General features: G+C 43.9%; 1 protein-coding gene across 1 annotated transcript in view; it reads right to left on the reverse strand.

Annotated features, from left to right (window-relative positions):
• LOC115482497 (C-factor-like) overlaps positions 1 to 24,101 on the reverse strand; it is a 36,163-nt gene that overhangs the window by 7,491 nt on the left and 4,571 nt on the right. Inside the window, exons 3-5 of the mRNA XM_030222317.1 lie at positions 14,769 to 14,956; positions 12,108 to 12,263; positions 4,000 to 4,110 (exon numbers count right to left, since the gene is read on the reverse strand). Coding sequence (XP_030078177.1) covers positions 4,000 to 4,110; positions 12,108 to 12,263; positions 14,769 to 14,956 — 455 coding nt within the window. The remainder of the gene's footprint in view (positions 1 to 3,999; positions 4,111 to 12,107; positions 12,264 to 14,768; positions 14,957 to 24,101) is intronic.

Below are 24,101 nucleotides of genomic sequence, written 5' to 3' on the forward strand. Positions count from 1 at the left end.
GAGCATGGGACCAACAGTCTCTTTTTTTCCGCAGTGTGGAGAGGTGTGTTTACTTCTCACAACTAACAGTTCGGGGCACATGGGAATCGCAGAGATCCTTTAGTGCTTGTCGTCGGAGAAGTCCTCTAGAAACCATCTGATCTCTCCCCTCCACGGGAACGGATGGCGTTTCCATCTGCAATCTTTTCCTTTCCTTCTTTTGTCAAGGACATTGTGAACACCATTCTAATTCCTTTAGAGGTGGAGGATCAGCCCAGAACTCACCTCTTCGATCTCCTGGACTACGAGTCATCTCCTAGGAGGGCTGTGCTAGTCCTGCTCCATCAGCTCTTCCCTGATTTTCTCATGAAGAATTGGGGGGGGCCCCTCTATTGGCCCTGTCCTCCCAACAGAGATTGAATCCATGGACCGGTTTCAGAACTTCCCTGGTTTTCATAGGGCCCAGATGCCTCCTCATTCCATGGTGGTTGGATCCGTGCTCAAGAGAGCAAGGAGCTCTAGGAACTATGCTTGGGTGCCCCCAAACGGGGATGCTAGAATCCTGGATTCCTTGGGTGGAAAATGCACCAGGTTTCACTGCTCTTCTCCCGTATTGTCCTACCAGCTCTCCATAAGCGTATTCTTACGGGACCTGGTGTGTGCCACACTAGCTTTAGTGGCCTCTCTCCCACTGGAGCGGGTTGGGCCGCTTCACTGGTTGGCCGAGCAGCAGACAGCATGTCACAAGTTCTTGGGCCAGGTGACATTTTTGCTGTGGCTTCCAGGATCTATGCCCACAGCGTGGCGCTGCGTGCACTCTCATGCCTGTACGTCTCTGTCTTGAAATTGTGCGTTCAGTGGGGACTGGTGGATGCCACGTGCTGAGGGGATAACCTTTTTGGATAGAAGTTGGAGGGGCTCTCTGACCTCATAAAGAAATACACAGATATCATCGCACTGTCTCCTCCTGGATGGCTTCTGCACTTCCCTCCTCATCTAGGAAGTTTTTTGGCAAGTTGGGGAGGAGTCCCTCCTACTTGTGGAGATGTGGGTATAACACCTCTTATCGTTAACCTCTACAGGCTCAGCACCAGTGCATTCGTGCTCGTCAATAGCATGCACCCCAGCCCTGGACAGCTCTCCAGTCACAGCAAGGGGTGAGCTTTTTACTGACTCCAGGGGAGCATAGCTGCAGTGCCAGTAACCATCTTGGACAACCTATCATTCGAAGGGAGGTTGCAGTTCTTCAGGACTTACATCAGCTTTCAGCAGGGGTGGTCGAAGGCAATCTGCCACCTGACACAGAGATGAGATGCTGCCCTTGCCGCCACTGCCGCCCCTGCCTGGTCTGGCATCTCCCCCCTTCCCTTCTCAACCCTCTTTCCTGTGATTATTTTATTCTCTTCCAAAAGGCAGTAGTAGCAGCAATTCCCATAGTCTGCCCTGCTACAGTGCCGCTGACACTGGCCTCTTCGCTCTACTTCGTCCTACCTCCTTAGGAAACAGGAAGTTACGTCAAGGCAGGCCGCATAGGGAGAAGCGGCTGGGGCCAGCAGGGCAGCCTATGGGAATCGCTGCTGCTGCCGCTTTTTGGAAAAGAAAAAATAAGGTAAATGTGGGAAGAAGTTTGAGGAGAGAAGAGTAGAGTGCCACTCCCTGGAGAATGCTGCCTGAGGCCCTTGCCTCAGTTGGCCACTGGCTCCCAGCATGAACAGCTTCTAGCACCCTTCTGAAGGCCCCTACGGTCGTCCGTATCACCAGGGGGAACAGGGCTGCGATTCTATTCCAGGTTCTTCCTTGTGCCATTGAAGACACAAAGGATTCATTCCATCCTGGATCTAAGGGCCTATTTCAACTTTCTGATCACAGAAAAGTTCAGGATGATTTCCCTGCGCACCCAACTCTCCATGGTTCAGGGCCATGATTGGCTATGTATTCTGCACTTGAAGGACTTTTATGCACGTCAAGTATCTTAAATTTCACCTGGGAGCATTTCACTTCCAGTACTGAGTTGGCTCCCAGGATATTCACCAAGTGTCCAGAGGTACTCACAGTGTCTCTGTGCTGACAGGGAGTCCATTTATTTCCTTTCTGGCCGGTTGGCTGGTGCAGAGCACATCGATGATCGATGCTCAGGAGTCCATATAGAGGACGTTTTGGGTCTTGGGGCTGCTGGGGTTTGTTTTAACTAACCCTGCTTCTCATCTCCCATTTGGAGATCATTGGAATCCTGCCCGATACTCATCGGGCTCGGGTGTCTCTTCCCATGCTGGGGGTGGACTCTTTGTCACTCTTGCCATTCAGGTTCGAACCCGTCAGCAAGTCGCACCTCGACAGATATTGAAGTTGTTTAATCACATGGCCTCCATGTAACATCCATGCCTCATTTTCACATCGGAACTGCTCAGTGGACCCCAGATTCTTGGTGCTGTTATCATTTGAGTGTCCCCATAGCTTGTTTATTCTCGGCATTGGTGGAGTCTACGCTCCTCCTTGACTCTGTTACTGCCTTTTCAAATTCCTTAGCCTTGCAGGGTGCTGACAGTGGCTGCATCCCACCTAGGGTGGGAAGTTCCTTTCACCAGGCCTCATGCTCAAGGTGCTTGGTCAGCCCAGGATGCAGCTCTCTCTCTCACCCTTCTGGAACTTTGGGCGATCTGGACTGCTCTACAAGATTTCAGTAAAAGGTGGTTCAGCCACTTTGCACTTGTTCACATGAACAATCACGTTGCAATATTTATTTGTTGCATTTGTATCCCACATTTTCCCACCTAATTGCAGGCTCAATGTGGCTTACATAGTACCGTGATGGCGATCGCCAATTCCGGAATGAAAATACAGAGTGGTAATACGTTAAAGTTCATAAGTGACAGAGAAGATTAGGTAGTCAAGGAGGAAGAGTTAGGTTTTGTCCATTTCTGGTATAAGTTTTGCTGTGTTGCAGGGTTCAGGTGTTTAGGTTGGATCGTTATGGTATGCCTTTTAGAACAAATTGTTTTTTAATGATTTCCGAAAGTTTGTTAGGTTGTGCATTGTTCTCATGACGTTTGGTAGTGCATTCCATAGTACTAGTGGAACCCAGCCTGTTTCCTCAACAGTGAAACGGGCCCTAGGAAGGCTCTCTTGTAAGCAATTTTTTTTTGTCTCTTACCTGCCCTCCCATCCGTGTCCTGCGATTCTCTTCTCTCTTGTCCTCTCCTCCCATCCCATCCATGTCCATCGGCCCTGCCCTCCCCTCGATGTGCCGCGATTCTCTCTTCCTTTGTACCTCATTGTTCTCTGGTTGGCCTGGCTGGCTTCCCTTCCATTGGTAACATCCTGATGTCAGCTCGCCTCCAGCGTTCCCTTCCCTCTCACTGTTCCGCCCTCTGACGTCATTATGTTTTGACGCGAGGGCAGGGCAGTGAGAGGGAATGGAATGATGGAGGCTGGCTGATGTCATGAGATGTTACGAACCCAGGCAGCCAGACAGTGATGGAACGTTCTTTGAACAGGGACTGTCTTTCTTCTATGTTTGTGCAGCGCTGCGTACGCCTTGTAGCGCTATAGAAATGCTAAATAGTAGTAGTAGTAGAACGTTGGAGGTGCAAATTATTATAGGATGTGATAAAACATGAATGTAAAAGTCAATAACATGTTTTATCACATTATATACATACACACGTACACGTTTTATATGTTGTATTTTTTATTTAGCCTTTTAAAAATTTGTATTAAAATTAATTTTAAATTATTGTAGTATTATCTAGACCCCTAAGGCAACTACACCAAAAAACACGGTCCCATATTGGGTAATAGCTGTTACTTCAATAAACATTTGAACATACGTTCTTGCACAAGCATCTTTTGCTGGAAGATCTTCTGCAACCCTATTTCTTTTCTATACATTTTGATATGCCTTATATGCCGGGTCTCCAGTGCATGTCACTATATCTTATGCATATTTAATGTGGATATCTTGAATATCTGACAAGCTCTGGATACCAGGGGACAGGTTTTAATCTGGGTCAGATCACTCACTTGGTTTCCCCCCATATCTGTTTGGAGCCAGCCAGGGTGCAGAGAGATGCAAAGAATCCCATCTACCTTCAAGTCTTCTGCCAGACATTTCGTCAGCATATTCAATGCTGTCTAAGGAAAGAAAGACAGAAAGAGGATGGTCAGGAGCTTTGCACAGGGACAGTAATTGTCATATATGATAAACCTATGCTTCTAAAGTAATGTCTCTGTAGCATGATGTCATGTATTTGAATGCTATCATCATATATTCTCTCTCTCTCTCTCTCACACACACATATATATATATATATATATATATATATACAGTGCACTCCATTTAAGTGCACGTCGGATAAGCGCATGCTCTGTTTAATTGCATGCCGCACTTCGGACCCGGTTTTGGCGCCATCAATTTCTATGGGGACAAACTTCGGTTTAACGCACCACTGATAAGTAAGAGTCACTTATATGCATGGTTTAAGACCACTCCTCTGCAGGAAAGACTTCGCATAAGCACACGCACGGAATATGGAAGCCGTTTGGCACATGACAAAGGGGCGGTAAATTTGAAATCTTGGTTAACTGGCACAGGCAGAAGAATCGAAAGAATGTTGTTAGAGTGTACACTGGAGTTGTCGTCGCACAACTGTAAGACTTTAACACTGGCTGAACGAATAGAAGTTCTTAAAAAATTAGAAAACAAACAAAGTCAAGCATCTATTGCTAAAGAATATGATGTCAATCCCAGTCAGATTTCACGAAGCAGAAAGATCAGTTTCTGGAAGACTGGCAAAACAATAAGTACATAAGTAATGCCACACTGGGAAAAGACCAAGGGTCCATCGAGCCCAGCATCCTGTCCATGACAGCGGCCAATCCAGGCCAAGGGCACCTGGCAAGCTTCCCAAATGTACAAACATTCAATACATGTTATTCCTGGGATTGTGGATTTTTCCCAAGTCCATTTAGTAGTGGTTTATGAACTTGTCCTTTAGGAAACCGTCTTATCCCTTTTTCAACTCTGCTAAGCTAACTGACTTCACCACGTTCTCCGGCAATGAATTCCAGAGTTTAATTATGCATTGGGTGAAGAATCATTTTCTCCGATTTGTTTTAAATTTACTACACTGTAGTTTCATCGCATGCCCCCTAGTCCTTGTATTTTTGGAAAGCGTGAACAGACGCTTCACATCCACCTGTTCCACTCCACTCATTTGTTTGTTTTCTATCATGTCTCCCCTCAGCCGTCTCTTCTCCAAGCTGAAAAGCCCTAGCCTCCTTAGTCTTTCTTCATAGGGAAGTCGTCCCATCCCCGCTATCATTTTAGTCGCCCTTCGCTGCACCTTTTCCAATTCTACTATATCTTTCTTGAGATGCGGTGACCAGAATTGAACATAATACTCAAGGTGCGGTCGCACCATGGAGCAATACAACGGCATTATAACATCCTCACACCTGTTTTCCATACCTTTCCTAATAATACCCAACATTCTATTCGCTTTCCCAGCCACAGCAGCGCACTGAGCAGAAGGTTTCAGTGTATTATCGACAACGACACCCAGATCCCTTTCTTGGTCCATAACTCCTAATGTGGAACCTTGCATGACGTAGCTATAATTCAGGTTCTTTTTTCCCACATGCATCACCTTGCACTTGCTCACATTAAATGTCATCTGCCATTTAGCCGCCCAGCCTCCAAGTCTTGTAAGGTCCTTCTGTAATTTTTCACAATCCTGTCACGAGTTAACGACTTTGAATACCTTTGTGTCATCAGCAAATTTAATTACCTTGCTAGTTACTCCCATCTCTAAATCATTTATAAATATATTAAAAAGCAGCGGTCCTAGCACAGACCCCTGAGGAACCCCACTAACTACCCTTCTCCATACCCCTGTATAAGACGTTGGTGAGGCCCCACCTGGAGTATTGTGTTCAGTTTTGGAGGCCGTATCTTGCGAAGGATGTTAAAAAAATGGAAGCGGTGCAAAGAAAAGCTACGAGAATGGTATGGGATTTGCGTTACAAGACGTATGAGGAGAGACATGTTGACCTGAACATGTATACCCTGGAGGAAAGGAGAAACGGGTGATATGATACATACGTTCAAATATTTGAAAGGTATTAATCCGCAAACGAACTTTTTCCGGAGAGGGGAAGGCGGTAGAACTAGAGGACATGAAATGAGATTGAAGGGGGGCAGACTCAAGAAAAATGTCAGGAAGTATTTCTTCACGGAGAGAGTGGTGGATACTTTTAATGCCCTTCCGCGGGAGGTGGTAGAAATGAAAACGATAACGGAATTCAAACATGCATGGGATAAACATAAAGGAATCCTGTTCAGAAGGAATGGATCCTCAGGAGCTTAGCCGAGATTGGGTGGCAGAGCCATTGATGGGAGGCGGGGCTGGTGGTTGGGAGGCGGGGATAATGCTGGGCAGACTTATACGGTCTGTGCCAGAGCTGGTGGTGGGAGGCGGGGCTGGTGGTTGGGAGGCGGGGATAGTGCTGGGCAGACTTATACGGTCTGTGCCTTGAAGAGGACAGGTACAAATCAAGGTAGGGTATACACAAAAAGTAGCACATATGAGTTTATCTTGTTGGGCAGACTGGATGGACTGTGCAGGTCTTTTTCTGCCGTCATCTACTATATTACTATGTGAATACTGCCACTCTCTGTTTCCTATCCTTCCACTCTCTGTTTCCTATCCTTCAACCAGTTTTAATCCACAATAGGACATTTCCTCCTATCCCATGACCCTCCAATTTCCTCTGTAGCCTTTCATGAGGTACCTTGTCAAATGCCTTTTGATAATCCAGATACACAATATCAACTGGCTCCCCTTTGTCCACATGTTTGTTTACTCCTTCAAAGAATTGAATTAAATTGGTCAGGCAAGATTTCCCCACACAAAAGCTGTGCTGACTTGGTTTCAGTAATCCATGTCCTTGGATGTGCTCTGTAATTTTGTTTTTGATAATAGCCTCTACCATTTTCCCCGGCACAGACATCAGAACCTTTTTTAAAAATCGGCGTTACATTGGCCACCATCCAATCTTCTGGTACCACGCTCGATTTTAAGGATAAATTGCATATCACTAACAGTAGCTCCGCAAGCTCATTTTTCATTTCTGTCAGTACTCTAGGATGAATACCATCCGGTCCAGGAGATTTGCTACTCTTCAGTTTGGTGAACTGCCCCATTACATCCTCCAGGTTTACCGTGAAGTCAGTACGTTTCTCCGACTCGTCCACTTGAAATACCATTTCCGACACCGGTATCCCATCCAAATCTTCCTCGGTGAAGACTGAAGCAAAGAATTCATTCAATCTCTCCGCTACGTCTTTATCTTCCTTGATCGCCCCTTTTACCCCTCGGTCATCCAGCGGCCCAACCGATTCTTTTGCTGGCTTCCTGCTTTTAATATACCGAAAAAAAGTTTTGCTGTGTTTTTTTTGCCTCTAATGCTATCTTTTTTTTGTAATCCCTCTTGGCCTTCTTTATCTGCGCCTTGCATTTGCTTTGACACTCCTTATGCTGCTTCTTGTTATTTTCAGATGGTTCTTTCTTCCATTTTCTGAAGGCGTTTCTTTTAGCCCTAATAGCTTCCTTCACCTCACTTTTCAACCACGCCGGCTGTCTTTTGGACTTCCGTCTTTCTTTTCTAATTCGCGGAATATGTTTGGCCTGGGCCTCCAGGATGGTATTTTTGAATAGCGTCCATGCCTGTTGTACAGTTTTTACTCTCTCAGTTGCCCCCCTAAGTTTTTTTTTAACTGTTCTTCTCATTTTATCATAGTCTCCTTTTTTATAGTTAAATGCTAACGTATTTGACTTCCTGTGTATAGTTACTTCAAGGTTGATATCAAAACTGATCATATTATGATCACTGTTATCAAGCAGCCCCAGTACCATAACATCCCTCACCAGATCATGCGCTCCACTAAGGACCAAGTCTAGAATTTTTCCTTCTCTCTTCGGCTCCTGCACCAGCTGCTCCATAAAGCTATCCTTGATTTCATCAAGGAATTGTACCTCTCTAGCATGTCCCGATGTTACATTTACCCAGTCTATATTTGGATAATTGAAGTCACCCATTATTATCACATTGCCCATTTTGTTTGCGTCTCTGATTTCTTTTATCATTTCTACGTCTACCTGCTCATCCTGTAGAGGTGGATGGTAGTACACTCCTATCACTGTCCTTTTCCCTTTTATACATGGAATTTCAACCCACAAAATGATTTGGAGGTGTGATTTGTGTCCTGCTGAATTTGTAATCTATTTGAGTCAAGGCTCTCATTAATATACAATGCTACCCCTCCACCAGTCCGGTCCACCCTATCACTACGATATATTTTGTACCCCGGTATGACAGTGTCCCACTGGTTATCCTCCTTCCACCCTGTCTCAGTAATGCCTATTATATCCAGTTTTTCATTTAGTGCAATATATTCCAACTCTCCCATCTTATTTCTTAGAGTCCTAGCATTTGCATATAGACATTTCAGAGTATGTTTGTTGTTCCTATCTGCATGATGCTTAGTACTTGACACTATTGATTTGCCATCTTTTGTCTGATCTTTAGTTGTATTTAAGGGCACCTGGCCTACCACGGTCTGTTGTGCAACCTCACTATCCACACAGGAAACGAAAACGGGTGGGAAAAGCTGAGGATGTAGAAGATGCTCTTCTTTGGTGGTTTTCTCAAGTCAGAAGCAGACAGCTTCCTGTCAGTGGTCCACTGCTTATGTAGAAAGCTAATCAGCTAGCTGAAAGTCTTGGACTAACTGAATTCAAAGCCACTGTTGGATGGTTGGAAAGATGGAAGGAGAGGAACAACATAAAATTCAAGAAACAGCATGGTGAAAAACAAGACGCTGATGACTTTGGTGCTGAAAATTGGGTTGTTTCAGTTCCATCTTGAACGAGTTTGCACCTGTAACATTTTCAATGCTGATGAAACCAGTCTCTACTGGTGAGCGATTCCTGATGGAACACTTGCATTCAAACAAGACGAAACTACAGGAAGTAAAACGTCCTTTGCTGCAATATGGATGGGAGTGAGAAGTTGGAACCACTCGTCATTGGAAAGAGCAAACAGCCCCAGTGCTTCAAGAATGTTAAGCGACTTCCTGTGTCATACGAGGCTAACGCAAATTCATGGATGACTGGGGAAATTTGGAAGCAATGGCTAAAGAAGTTAGACACTAGGATGCGGGCACAAAAGCGTCAGATTTTGTTGCTTTGTGATAATTGTGCTGCATCACAGCCAGCAAAGATATCCTTAATAGTCCTGAAAATTCTGAATATTAGGAGGAAAAAACCTCAAATTCTAAAGGCACACTCCTACTGTTGATATCACCAACTATCGGGAGGTCCTTTAAATCATCGCGAGTAAAAAAACCTCCTTCTTTTCTGTTATTTTGCAAATACTACAATGTCTTTTTACTCTATTTAAACCAAAATAACAAAACCCGTCTATATATATCTAGTACGGGAAAAAGCACTTATCTTATCCAATTACAGTCAACTCGACACCTTCCATGGCCCGACTTGGCCATGCTTTTCCCCGTACTAGATATATATAGACGGGTTTTGTTATTTTGGTTTAAATAGAGTAAAAAGACATTGTAGTATTTGCAAAATAACAGAAAACAAGGAGGTTTTTTACCCGTGATGATTTAAAGGACCTCCCGATAGTTGGTGATATCAACAATAGGAGTGTGCCTTTAGAATTTGAGGTTTATTTCCTCCTAATATTCAGAATTTTCAGGACTATTAAGGATATCATTGCTGGCTGTGATGCGAACATTGATTATCAGTGATATCCTAATAAGCTCTTTATGATATTATATTGCTATAATTGTGCTGCACACAGTGATGATGTCAGGCTGTCTAACGTCAAGGTGGTCTTCCTGCCACCAAACACTACCTCTCTGATCCAACCTATGGATCAGGGCATAATAGCCAATTTCAAACAACATTATCAGGCTCTTGTGCTATGTCGTCTGATGAGCGTTATGGATGACCAGACTGGCAAGGATAAACGTGCTGTTCAACTGGCTCGTAATCTATCATTGTTAGATTCCCTACATATGCAGAAAGAAGCCTGGAATCATGTTACACAGGCAACCATTGTGAACTGCTACAAGCGGGCAAGCTTTGTTAAGGATATGGAGAGGGACAAAACAGATGCAGCTGTTGCAAACGGGTCAGATGAACAGGCTATTGACATCCCAGCCAGCGTTACTGAAGATGAGTTTCATCACTATGTAGCTGTTGATTACGATCTACAAACAGCTGCGACAGAACTGATGTTGAGATATGCGCCTACACGCAGGCAACGGCTGATGATGAAACAGATGATGAAATGAGCAGCGAGGTACATACTGATGAAATTCAACAACCTCCTGTCAGTTTTGCAAGAGCGCTGGAGAGTCTTAACACCGTGCGGGCCTATCTGGAGGCCACTGGATGTCAGTGCTATGACAGTTTTTACCATCTGGCAGACGTAGTCTATGGAACTCACAGACACAATAGTGTACAGAGGACTATGACTGATTACTTCAAGTAAGCCTAAAGTCAGTTAACGGAGACTGTATACTGTACATATGCTTATCAGGTGTCAAGCTTCTTTGGGTCACAACGGTTAAGTGCACGCTCCGGTTAACTGCATGTATTTCTTTGGTCCCAGATATATATATATATATATATATATATATATATGCTGATAAGAGGGTCTGACATTCTCAGCACAAACCACTGGTGTATCCACAGGTGGGCTCAGATGGGCACAGGCCTCCACTCACTCAGAAGTGCCACAACTGTGATGTGGCTGGTGGGGATCCTCAAGCCCCGCCAGCCAAAGACTCCCAGCATCTCTCCCTTCCCTCCCTCTCCCCAGCCTATCAGGGGTCTCATCTGCATTTCCCCAAACACCCCCCTTCCCTCCGATACTTTTTAAATCCTTCAGTTCTTTGCTGGCAGTGAGCAATGACTTATACTGGCTGCTCACGCTGGTCCCAAGCCTTCCGTCTGATGCAACTTCCTGTTCATGGAACCAGGAAGTTGTTTCAGAGAGTGGCTGGTGCGAGTAACTGCCTGCTGCCAGTGACGAACTAAAGGACTTAACAGCACTCCACACTCCTCCACCCGTACCTTTTAAGAGATCCCCAATCACCTAGTGAGAGGGGAGAGAGAGATGCCGGGTGAGGGGCAGGGTTCTTGTGCCCACCCACTTTGGAGTCAGGCCCGCCCTAAATTGGGTTTCTGACTATGCCCCGGCACAAATATTCCAAAGTGATGCATTCTAAATATGTCCATGACTAATGTTTAGTGTGCTGTTAGTGTGTGAAAACAGGCAACTGTATAAATGCGTTAAAGCATTTTGCAGTATTTTTCCTGTTTCAGTGCATTAAATCATGCGTTTCTCTGAAGGGGCGTGGCATGGGTGTGGAAGCGTTAACCAACTAGCGTGTTCTGATTAGTGCAGTTAATGCAGGGTTAACACAGGAGTACTTAGCACCGCCTAAATAGGTGGCAGTATGTGCTCTCGCATTAACTCTCTGCAGGTACCACCCGCTAATGCAAAATGAAAAAGCCCTAAAAAGCGCCAGGTTGAATCTGGGCTTAGTACATGGTAAAGTCCCACATTATAACCTGTTAAGCCTGGCTTTTACCTCACTTTAGTAGAAGGGCCCCTCAGACTGGTGAGAACAGGGTCACAAGGCTTCTCAGGGGCGGTGCCTGCCCTTTGGAATAAACTTCTTGTGGGACTCAAGGATCTACATGATTATATGACTTTTCAAAAGCAATTGAAAACCTGGATTTTTATAGAATGTTACAGCACCTCTAGAATGCTGTTAGGATTATGGGATGCACATCTTCACTAAGAATATAGACATGTTTAGGATTGTACTTGGTTAATTTTGGATTTTAAAAATAACCCACAATGTACAATCATTTTGTTGAAATTGTGGGCTATAAAAGCGTGTATAACATTAACTTAAATTCCTTACAGCAGTTCTTGCAGTGACAGTGATCCCTAGTGGCTGTGGGTGGTACAACACTGGAAGAAACATACAAGCGATCTGCTTCTTTCTGATACATCTGCATGAAGAGACTCACCTTAGATATCCTGTACGGATATACCTGCAGAAATAACTTATCATCTGGCACCAGCTGTATGGATCCAGAAATGGAAGACATATTTACAATGACAGCCCGGTGCCACCCCATCCCACTGTTCTGTTGGGCTGCCTGTTTGAGCAGTGGTAGGAATGCCTAAAAAGGAATCAAAGGAATTGTGAAATATAGGATGCAGGTTTCAACTTTTCTACATCCATCCTAAACCTTCCAAAGCCCTAAGGCAACAGTGATTCCATGAGCAAGAACAGCACTTCATATTGAGTGACCATAGAATCATGAGCTCAGGCCTGTCACGTGATCTGCTGAACATTCCAGTGCTCTGTTAAGTAGACACGGAAGGTACACCTCTTTTCCTGCCAGGGCTGATACAAAGGCATTGAGTGTCCTAGAGCAACCATCAAGCTGATGCCCTCTACTTAACCTTCAGGCTCCTAGCTCCACTGCAAGATCTTGATAATTAAACTCAGCATTCATAAACATCCTGACACTACCCCTCCCACTACAATCCTATAAAAAATGTACAATTGGATACCGTACTTTTAAATATTAACTTTTATGTGTATGTGTAATGAGGGCAGTTAGCAAAAGTCCATTTACCCAGGTAAATGAGTTATTTGAAAATTGTCTGCCCTTCCAGTAGGGGAAAGCTTGTGCTGATGGTTCTTTGAATTTGTGTGGGTGTTAGGATCTAGTGTTTTCCTTTGACCAGTACTTTTTGCTTCCCATGAAATACTGTGAATTCAAAGAGTGTAATTAGCTCAAAGGTGGGCAATCATGATCCTCAAGGTCACAACTCAGGTTTCAAGATTTCCACAATGGCTGTGCATGAGATTGATTTGCATGTACTGCTTCTGTGGTATGCAAAAAGATCTTGGGAATATTCATAGAGGAAATCTTGAAAACCCAACTGGGTAGTAGCCCTGGAGGACTGTGGTTGCCCACCCCTGAATTAGCTTGCCCATCCCATTTAAATAGGAGGTAAAACAATGAAGAAATACAGAGCAGTGCTTCTCAACCCAGTCCTTGAGGCACACCTAGCCAGTCTGATTTTCAGGATATCCACAATGAATATACATGAGATAGATTAGCTACAGAAAACAACCCAAGGTCTAACCCAGTAATATAAAGCTACAATTCTAATCAATCATTCAGGCAAAGCACTTAATGTAAAAAAGCAAAAAAAGAAACAAAACAAAATGATCTCACTTCGCAATGTTCTCCTCTAAATGCTATGGAGGGAATTCAATAAATGGTGCTGAAACTTCAGCACCAAAAACTTAAGTGCTAAGCACTTCTGTAGAAAGGGAGTGCATCCTTTATAAAATGGCATTCAGTGTGGGTCCTGTGCCCAACTTTTGGGTGCCATACTTATGCCTGCTCCCAACACCGGTCTGCCTCTGGCCACACCTCCTTTTCAGATACCCATGATTGAAGTTAGGCATTTTGCTTTATAGAATAGCATGCTGTGAGATGTCATGCAAATTATTAAGACTGTCAATTAACATCAATAAAAAGATCTATGGAAATCTTCTGCCTAGTATGCGGCGGTGGCCAAAAAAGCAAATGGGATGCTAGGAATTGTTAGAAAAGGGAGGCAAAATAAAACCAAGAATATTATAAGGCCTCTATCGCTCCATGGTGCAACTTCACCTTGAGTATTGTGTTCAATTCTGGCCACTGTATCTCAAATAAGATATAGTAGAATTAGAAAAGGTTCAAAGAAGAGCAACCAAAAGATAAAGGGGATGGAACTCGTCCCGTAGGAGGAAAGGCTAAAGAGGTTGGGGCTCTTCAGCTTGGAAGAGACGGCTGAGGGAGGCTGTGATTGAGGTCTACAAAATTCTGAGTGGTCCAGAACAGGTAAAAGTGAATCGATTTTCACTCTTTCAAAAAGTACAAAGACCAGGGGACACTCAAAATTATGTGGAAATACTTTTAAAATAAATGGGAGGAAATATTTTTTCACTCAATAAATAGTTAAGCGCTAGAACTCATTGCCAGAGGATGTGATAACAGTGGTGAGCATATTTGGGTTTAAAAAAAAGTTTGGACAAGTTCCTGGAGGAAAAATCCATAGTCTGTTATTGAGATGGACATGGGGGAAGCCACTGCTTGCCCAGGGATTGGTAGCATGGAATGTTGCTACTATTTGGGTTTCTGTCAGGTACTTGTGAACTGGATTGGCCTCTGCTGGAAGCAGGATACGGGCTGGATGGACCATTTGTTCCAGGATGGCTATCCTCATGTTCTTAATTATTGATGTTTCCAAGCTTATTAGTCAATTTATTTGTGTGTGTATCTTGAGTGCACACACAAAAGTTGGGTGCGATATATATAGAATCCAAGGGCTATGTGTATCAGGCATCATGTTTTAAAGCAGTGATCCCCAAGCCTGATCCTGGAGGCACCCCAGCCAGTCAGGTTTTCAGGATACTCACAATGAATATTCATGAGAGAGATTTGCATGCCTGCCTCCACTGCATGCAAATCTATCTTATGAATATTCATTGTGGATATCCTGAAAACTTGACTGGCTGAGGTGCCTCCAGGACCAGGTTTGGAAATCGCTGCTTTAAAGTTTAAGTAACTGTACTCTGTTGCATCCCTGGTGTGTCCCCTTTGAATCTCTGGGTCCTTTACCTTGGTGACCATGAGCTGAGCCACAGTGTTGGTCTCATATATGTGCAGCATGTGTTCAGCCGTGACATCGTCCAGAGAGGCTGAGATGTTTTCCCCCGCATTGTTAATGAGACAGTTAAGTCCTTGGGCCCCGACAAGCGCAGTTACTGCTTTCACCAGTTTTTGCCTGCTCTCTTCACTCACTATATCTGTCCCCCCCCCCCAAAAAAAAAGAGATCAAATTATTTATTGTGACTTGTTAACTGCCTTTATGAAGAAATTCACTCAAGTTGGTGTCCAGCAGATACAGTTTAATATAAAACAATTTTAAATAGCACAACAATAGTAACATGACCAAATAAATGCATAAATACAATCAATGAGGTAAACTTGGAGATGGCAAATTGAATCTTAGTAACAGGACTAACATGATACAGTATCAGAAACAGAAACATTTAGCAGCACTGTAAAACAATTATATAACAGAAATATGATAAAATATCAGTATCGTAAGAATGATACCACAATAGGCCACATGGAAAAAATTCAAATATAGATATGATACTCATGATGTTAGCACAATACCAGTGAAACATGCTCCATCCACTGGTACAGCCCATTTGCTGTTTCACACCATGCAACTAGTGTGCCAATTTTGTAGAATAGCACCTAACATAATGCACGTAAATGCCAATTTGTTACATTATTCACATACATAAATATGTTTACTCTGGGGCCCTTTTACAAAGCAGCGATAAGCCCAACACAGGCTTACCGCACGCTAATTTGGAGCGAGCGCCGACAGTAGTTCCAGGCTTCCAGCCTCAGCGGTTGCCATTTCCTGCGCTGAGGAAAATAGGGCTGTATTTTTTAGCACGGCAACAATCTGGCAGTAATCGGGCAGTGCCACATGCTACCCGATTACCACTGGGTTAGCATGGGAGCCCTTACCGCTACCTGAATGGGTGGAGGTAAGTGCTCCCTCTCACATGGCCACATGATAAGAGCAATCTTACCACATGGCCATCGCTATTTTCAGCCTTTTTTACTCACTGCGGTAAAAAGGGCCGCAGCATGCAGCAAAAAAACGGCTCCCGCCGCTACTGCGGGGCCCTTTTTACTGCAACTTAGTAAAAAAGGCCCCTCTATGAATTAGTGCTCACAGTTGGTGCCTATATGTAGGCTCCCTTTAGAGAACTGCCCTTCACAGAGCTTGTCATCCTGTGAATGTTAGCAAGCCCAAAGCTGAGTTTCCTTTCAGAGTTGCTACTGTGGGGTGGAGAGCTCTAAAGGACAAGCAGTGAACCGGGATGGAGTCAAGACAATGACAGCAATCTGCTGGCACCAATCAAAACATGGCTGTAGAAGCAGTTGTTTTATCCCTAAATCTGGGCCTAGAAGGAGACTTTTCAACTCAAGAGCAGAAGGAGAATCATCAGCACTTCCGAAGCTAGACCTTATAACTCTCCTGTGTTAGGGTTATTACCCCTAACATGGAATGCCACCAAATCTGATTTCCTTCCCTCAATTTTATAACGCTTAGGAACGGTAGTAATTTTCTTTAAAAAAAAAAAAAAAAAGACAACCAAAAAGCGGTGGTCTTCACCTCCATCTGGCTCCAGGTCAGTGATTCGACAGAAAATTAAGCATATCTCATAACTGGAAAAGTCTGACTCCAGGCATCAAAGGATTAAACTGAGGTCAACTAAAGGCTGCTCACTATTTCCATCACCAGACATATCCTATTGGCTGGTTGCCCCCTTTTTAAACACTGCCTTCATTAGGTTATGTTCTTGGGTATTCCCATGAGCTCCTCCCCTACAGTCTGCAGAGATGTGTACTAAGTGAAAAATAACTGGGACCCAGCAATAGCTACTATCTAGCTTGCAGGATAAGGCTCATTTGTACAGAAAGCCAAGTCTCAAGCCTCTTAGCTGGTACCTGCTCTCTATCTGCATCACCCCCCTTGGGTGAATCTCTTCATAAAGGCGGTTAATAAATCCCAATAAATAAAATATCCATCCATTCACCTATGAGTAACTAATATAACATTACCCAACTGTGCCAGAGAGTGGAGCAAGTGTTCAACTAACACCACTTGTCCAACTACAACAAAGACTTCTACTCCTCTTCTGAATTGTGAAGTGTTTCTAGATTTTTTCCACAAAAAATTGTTACGATATGAACTGGATTAGATGTACAATGCGACATAAGAACATAAGCATTGCCATGCTGGGACAGACCAAAGGTCCATCCCGCCCAGTAACCTGTTTCCAACAGTGCCAATCCAGGTCACAAGTACCTGACGAGATCCCAGAACAGTAAAACAGATATTTTATGCTGCTTATCCTAGAATATGCAGTATATTTTCCCAAGTACATCTTGATAATGGCTTATGGACTTTTCTTTTAGGAAATTATCCAAACCTTTTTTTAAACCCTGCTAAGCTAATTGCTTTTACCACATTCTCTGGCAACAAATTCCAGAGTTTAATTACTCGTTGAGTGAAGAAATATTTTCTCTGATTTGATTTAAATTTACTACTTAGTAGCTTCTTTGCGTGCCCCCTAGTCCTAGAATTTTTTGAAAGAGTAAACAAGCGATTCACGTCTACCTGTTCCACTCCACTTAGTATTTTATATACCTCTATCATATCTCCCTTCAGTCGTCTCTTATCCAAGCTGAAGAGCTAAATCTGTTAATTGTGATGTGTCTGCTGTTGTCCATTCATTCTCTTGTTGGGCAGACTAGATGGACCATGCAGGTCTTTTTCTGCCGTCATCTACTATGTTACTTTGTTACTGATGGTGCTGAAAATGTTTTAATGAGCTCATTTAGGGAAGTTTTTTTGGAAGAACTAATTGTTTTTGGTCAGCTTTCTTCATCTTTCTGCCTCTGTGTTAGATCTTTGCCCTTCAACTTTATTGGTGAGTGTTAAGGAAGATGCAGTTCAATCTTTTTTTACCATTAATTAATAAATCTCTGAGACTTGGGCTTTTTCTAACACACTGGAAAACTGCAGTTGTGCGCCCCAGTCTCAAGAAAGCTACTCTGGATCCAAGTGTGCCTGGAAACTATAGACCTGTTTCAATTTTGCTGTGTCTGTCTTAAGATCTTGGAAAGTTGTATTAACTCAATTGCTTGTAGACCATCATGATGTGTTGTCTAACTTTCAGTCAAGCTTTAGAAAATGTCATGGCATTGAAACAATTTTGTTAGATATTGTTGATGATTATTGGAGATACCTTGATAAAGGGACTGATGTTCTGCTAGTGTTATTGACCTTAAGTGCTGTCTTTGATACTTTGGACTATTCTATCTTGCTGCCTGGGGTGGACTGACAATTTGGGCAACCTGGCAAAGCCCGAGGGCCCAGAGCAGTTAGGGAGCCCAGTATCTCCTCCCCACATGACCCACATCTCTCTCCCCTCCACCCCTGGGTCTGACACTCCCCCTTTCTCTCACTGTCTCCCCCACTCCAGCATTTCCCTTGTCTCTGACATCCCACCCCCCATACATTTACCTCAAATGTTCCTTTCACCATACAGGGTCCTGGCATAAGCTGTCTGCTGCTGACCGGAACCTTCTCTATGCTACGACTTGCCCCTTTCTGATGTAATTTCCTGCTTCTGCAAGGGCAGGCTATGGCAGAGAGAAGGTTCCTGTCAGCAACAGATAGCCTAAGCCGGGGCCCTGTATGGAGAAAGAACTTTTGAGGTAATCATGGGGTGTGGGGAGCTGAACCTGAGAATGGAGGAGAGAGAGGGGGAGATGGCCTTGGGAGGGAGAGAGATGTTAGACCTGGGGAAGGGAGGGAGAGAGATGTTGGACCTGGTTGTGGAGGAGGGGGCACAGATGGTGGAACTATAGAGGGAGGGGGCAGAGAAGGTGCATCTGCGGGAGGGAGAAAGAACAAGAGAAAGAGATCTTGCATCGTGGGGGGGGGGGAGAAAGTTGTTGCATCTGGTGGGGGAGGGGTAGAAAGACTGGATCTTTGGAGGGGGAGGGAAAAGAGATATTGGATCTGGGGGGATGGAGGGAGAGAGGGAGAGATGTGGGACCCAGGGAGAGGCCATGATCCCCAAGGGCCCAGATCCCTGTCAGTCCGCCCCTGCTTACTGCATAGATTTTCCGATATTGGTATCTATGAAACTGCCGTACTTTGGTTTAATCTTGTAAAGGTTAGACACCAGCAGATTCTCGTTAGATCTGATCTCTCTGAGCCTAAACCTTTTGTTATTTGGAGTACCACAAGGTGCCCTTCTATTTCCTTATTTAACCTTTATGTTAGGCCTGTGGTTGGTATTGCCATGGGTTCATATTCATACTTTTGCAGATGAACTATATGTTCCTTTGAGAGCTACTTGGAGTGATCACTTGGGCAAGTTATTGTCTTGCTTACATGCTATAAAGAAGTGGATAACTGTAAATTTCAACTGAATACGGCAAAAATGGAATTTCTGTGGGTACATAGAGAGAGGAGAGAGTTGTTCTTATTTTCGTCCTGCACTAGTTTAGGTTAGGATGGCTCCATTATATTAGCTAAAGATCAAGTGCGTAGTTTAGGAGTTGATTTGGATGCTGGTCTCTCTTTTAAATCGTATATTTCTTAAGTTATTAGTTGTTTGTTTCTTTTATTATCTTTGTCAGCTCTGCTTGATACATTTCTACTTTTCTTCTTCTGATTTTTGCGCAAATGGTTTATGCCTTTGTAATTTCACGCATTGATTATTGTGATGCAATTTTTGTGGGCTTGCCAGCGAAAAGGTTTTATTAGACTTCAATGGGTGGATGTGGTAACAGCAGATAGCGTTATGTTTAAAAAAGATTTGGACGGGTTCCTGGAGGGAAAGTCCATAAACTGTTATTAAACTAGACATAGGGAAAGCCACAGCTTGCCCTGGGATTGGTAGCATGGAATGTTGCTACTCTTTGGGATTCTGCCAGGTACTTGTGACCTGGCTTGGCCTCTGTTGGAAGCAGGATATTGGGCTAGATGCAGGGCTTTTTTTGAGGGGGTACTTGGGGGTACTGAGTACCAGTACCTTTGCCATTGTCTGCTAAAATTGACCCATGGTCCCCAAGTTTTAATGAAAAAGCTCAGGCTCTACATACCAATTCTGTCTTGTCATAGATTCTGTGACAGGTTGCAGGGGGCCTGGCTATTGTGGGGTGGGTCCCTCAGTGATCATCCCACCCCTGAAGGGTGGCCTGGCATTAGAGTACCGGCAACTTTTTTGATAGAAAAAAACACACTTGCTAGATGGAACTTTGGTCTCATAGCTACAGGGACCAGTTCTCCTTCTTCACCGACAAACAAAAAGGGGCATTACAGTGACAAATACACAGTTTATGGGGAAAAAAACGGGACTCTTTACATAGTTTCAAAATACTTTGCCATTTTTAAATATTTAGTATGACCTTTGAAAATACATTAATCCAACCTCTATTAGGAAACTCCCTTAGCAAATGCTTTGCGCCATATGCCTTATTTTGTCACAAAATTTTAATCGCAAGTTTATCTTCTTCGCTATTTTTTTTCCTAAAATGGATCTTAATGGTCACTTCCTGAATGATGTCATCTTGAAAACAGGGATCATCTCGTTTTTACAGCACCTTCCAGTAACACCTGTCAGTAATAGTAATACTTTTTAAATAATAGTACATTTGTTTTTGGGTTATTTGGAAAAATGATAGGGGTCCTGTTTTTTTTTTTTTCCAGAGAACATGTAGAAAGCAATTTCTGGTTAAGCATTTAAAGGAGTTATCTGCGGGACAGTCACTTCTTGGTTGTTGGAGATTTTCAGGAGCAGCTTAGATACATAAAGGTGCTGAGTTCTTTCTGGAAGTGGCCCACGATTTGATGACCTCCTGAAGTGCTTTTTTTTTTCTTTTAAAAAAAAATATACATAAGTAATTAGCCACAGGCTAAATGATTTGGATTCTTAGCCTCTCTGGAGTAGAGAGATGTGGTAGCCGTGTTAGTCCACTTTTAAAGGTAATCAATAGAAATAAAACAAAATAAAACATGGAAAAGAAAATAAGATGATACCTTTTTTATAAGTACATAAGTATTGCCATACTGGGAAAGACTAAAGGTCCATCGAGCCCAGCATCCTGTCTCCAACAGTGGCCAATCCAGGTCACAAATACCCGGCAAGATCCCAAAAATGTACAAAACATTTTATACTGCTTACCCCAGAAATAGTGGATTTTCCCCAAGTCCATTTAATAACGGTCTATAGACTTTTCCTTTAGGAAGCCGTCTAAACCTTTTTTAAACTCCGCTAAGCTAACCGCCTTTACCACATTCTCTGGCAATGAATTCCAGAGTCTAATTACACGTTGAGTGAAGAAACATTTTCTCCGATTCGTTTTAAATTTACTACATTGTAGCTTCATCGCTTGCCCCCTAGTCCTAGCATTTTTGGAAAGCTTCATATCTACCCGTTCAACTCCACTCATTATTTTATAGACCTCTATCATATCTCCCCTCAGCCGCCTTTTCTCCAAGCTGAAGAGCCCTAGCCGCTTTAGCCTTTTCTCATAGGGAAGTCATCCCATCCCCTTTATCATTTTCGTCGCCCTTCTCTGCACCTTTTCTAATTCCACTATATCTTTTTTGAGATGTGGCGACCAGAATTGAACACAATATTCAAGGTGCGGTCACACCATGGAGCGATACAAAGGCATTATAACATCCTCATTTTTGTTTTCCATTCCTTTCCTAATAATACCTAACATTCTATTTGCTTTCTTAGCCGCAGCAGCACACTGAGCAGCTTTCGAAGCTTGCCCTCTCTGGATAAATCTGTACTTTGAAGGAATATAGCCTGTGTTGTTGAGCTTAGCAATGGACGTGTCATGGAACTCTATATGCAAGCCATGAAAATGAATTTTCACAGAAGAAACTGCCTCTGTGAATTCTTGAGATAATCAGTAAAATAAGAGTTCTCCTTCCCCTTTTTGCAGATTTCTGAGCTTTTTGCCGAGTCCTATCCATGCTGCCTTCCTCCTGAAAAGGAGACCCAGCGAAGAAAGCCAGAGATTAGGCAAGAACAGGGGGTTGGAACTCCAAGAAACTGGGTTGTCCTCTTGCTCCCGATTTGCCTGACAGGGTTGATCCAGTCTTGGATGTGCTTTATTGCATGTGGGGACTTATGGTTGTGATTTCACAATTGCGTTGCCTAAGAAAAGTAAGTAAACAACAGGATAAACCCAGGAGTGGTTCAACCCTGCTGGGCATATCTGGAGCTAACTGGCAGAATAAACTCTTTTGTGTCAGGCTGCTTAGCATCACACAGGCAATAAGGCTCCACTGTGTGTCTACCAAAACAGATGATATATGTGACATACTTTATTGGGTGTGAGGCATGGGGGTGGGGCAGCTGGGCCATTCAGGAGAACCTGTTTGTCTGCATGTCTGAGAGGACCTTATCTCCTTGAGAAAACTTTCCTTCTAGAATCATAGCATTTCATAACCGAAGGCTGTTTTATAACATAACAGCGCCTTACACTAACACATCCTCAGCTAGTTCACTTTCACTAAGGATCACGGTTTGTTCTAACCACTAAATTCTCCAGAATCATGCTCATATCCAGCTTGAAACCACACACATGCACGCATACGCTCAAATTTTATAGTGGTTAAGTACATTGCCGGTATGGAATACTGTCATAAATCGGTATTTATATGCCATCATTTAGGTTTGTAAATGTCTGAGACTAAATACTGCATTGTGCACATAATTAACATAATGCTAGAGTCTTAGCACGTAAATATTGGGCATACCCATGACCCATCAATGCCCCTCCCATGTTCACACCCCCCTAGCAGTTATGCGCTGATAGGCAAATGCTCAAAACGCCAGCGCTGTACTGAACAGCACCTGAGAAATAGTGCCACAACAGTGCAGGTTCAACGCTAATGAGATGCAAATATAGGCACGCTCATAGCATTGAGCCTTAGGGAGTTCAGTGGGAGGATTGTGCCTGGGGCGTGTGCTCAAAGAGTTGTCAAGCACAGCCATAGGAGCCAACTTTTCAAAATGATTTGGGGTGCTGAAATTTTTTTTTTTTTTTTTACATGTGGTGCATTCCCCTGTCCCCCCTATCCCCCTCCCCCCTCTTCTCCCCCTCCCTCTCCGAGTGCCAGGCCCCCCCTCTCCTTGGAGTGCAAGTCCAACCCCAGCCTGACCTTTGCTCCCACAACAGTCCTCTGCCCTCGCCTTCCTGCGTGCCACCCAGAATTTAAAAGTCATCTTACCTCGAGGTCCCGGCGGCAGCAGTGAAAGGCGAGCAGGCTCGGCGCTTCAGCCTTCCCTTCTCTCTCAGCTCTGGTCCCGACCTCATTTCCTGTGCCCCCCACCTCGGGCTCTGGCCCCCTCCCATTGTGAGGTCTGGCTACACCCCTGAATTTTGTTGCCATTCTAATCTCATGTATATTTTACAAAAGGCTCTGGGTTCAGCAAAACCTTTTGTAAAATACTTAGGGATTTGTTAGCATTCTTGACCTGGATGTCCTATTTCTTATGTAGAGGCCATTCAAGGTAGTTTAGGGAAAAGAGAAAGGGGATGGATTTGATACACTGCCTGTCTGGTGTTATAATCAAAGTGGGCAGGTACTTATTTTGTACCTGGGGCAATGGAGGGTTAAGGGCCCCTTTTACCAAGCTGTGGCAAAAGGGGGCCTGTGCTGCCGTCGGCGTGTGTTTTTCACATGCGCCAAGGCCCCCTTTTATTGCAGCAGGTAAAAGGGAAGTCTCTCTTTCCTGCAGGAAATGACCCTGCAGCAAGTAAAGCACTTGCCCTATAGCCATTTCAGGCGGGGGAGCCTTTACCGCCACTCATTGAGGTGGCGCTAAGGGATGCCACGCTAACCTGGTGGTAACTGGGCAGTGTATGGCACTGCCCGATTACCACTGGGTACATTCTGGCGCTACAAAAATAAATATATTTTTGTAGCGCCAGATATGATGGCGTGCTAGGGGTGGGAAGTACCGCCAGGCTGCTGCGGTAGCCTGGCGGTACTTCCTGTTTAGCACGTGGTAAGCCCGCATTAGGCTTACTGCCACTTGGTAAAAGGGGCCATGTGACTTGCTCAGAGTCACAAAGAGCTGCAGTGGGAATCAAACCCTTTTCCCCTGATTCTCAGTTTGGTTAATTTTTAATCTCTTTCATTGGATTAAACGCCATGGACACATTTTCCAGAGCAGAAGTCAAATGCCTCCAGTAAGTGAAGTACAGGAGACATTTTTCCTTTAGACCTGGAGATTTCCTTACACTCTTTTGGGCTTCCAGCTCACTAAAAATCAGCATCTGTTGAGCTATAGGCATGAGTCCTGGCCACTAGGT

This window comes from Microcaecilia unicolor, chromosome 13 (genome assembly GCF_901765095.1).
Source record: "Microcaecilia unicolor chromosome 13, aMicUni1.1, whole genome shotgun sequence".
Lineage (NCBI taxonomy): Eukaryota > Metazoa > Chordata > Amphibia > Gymnophiona > Siphonopidae > Microcaecilia > Microcaecilia unicolor.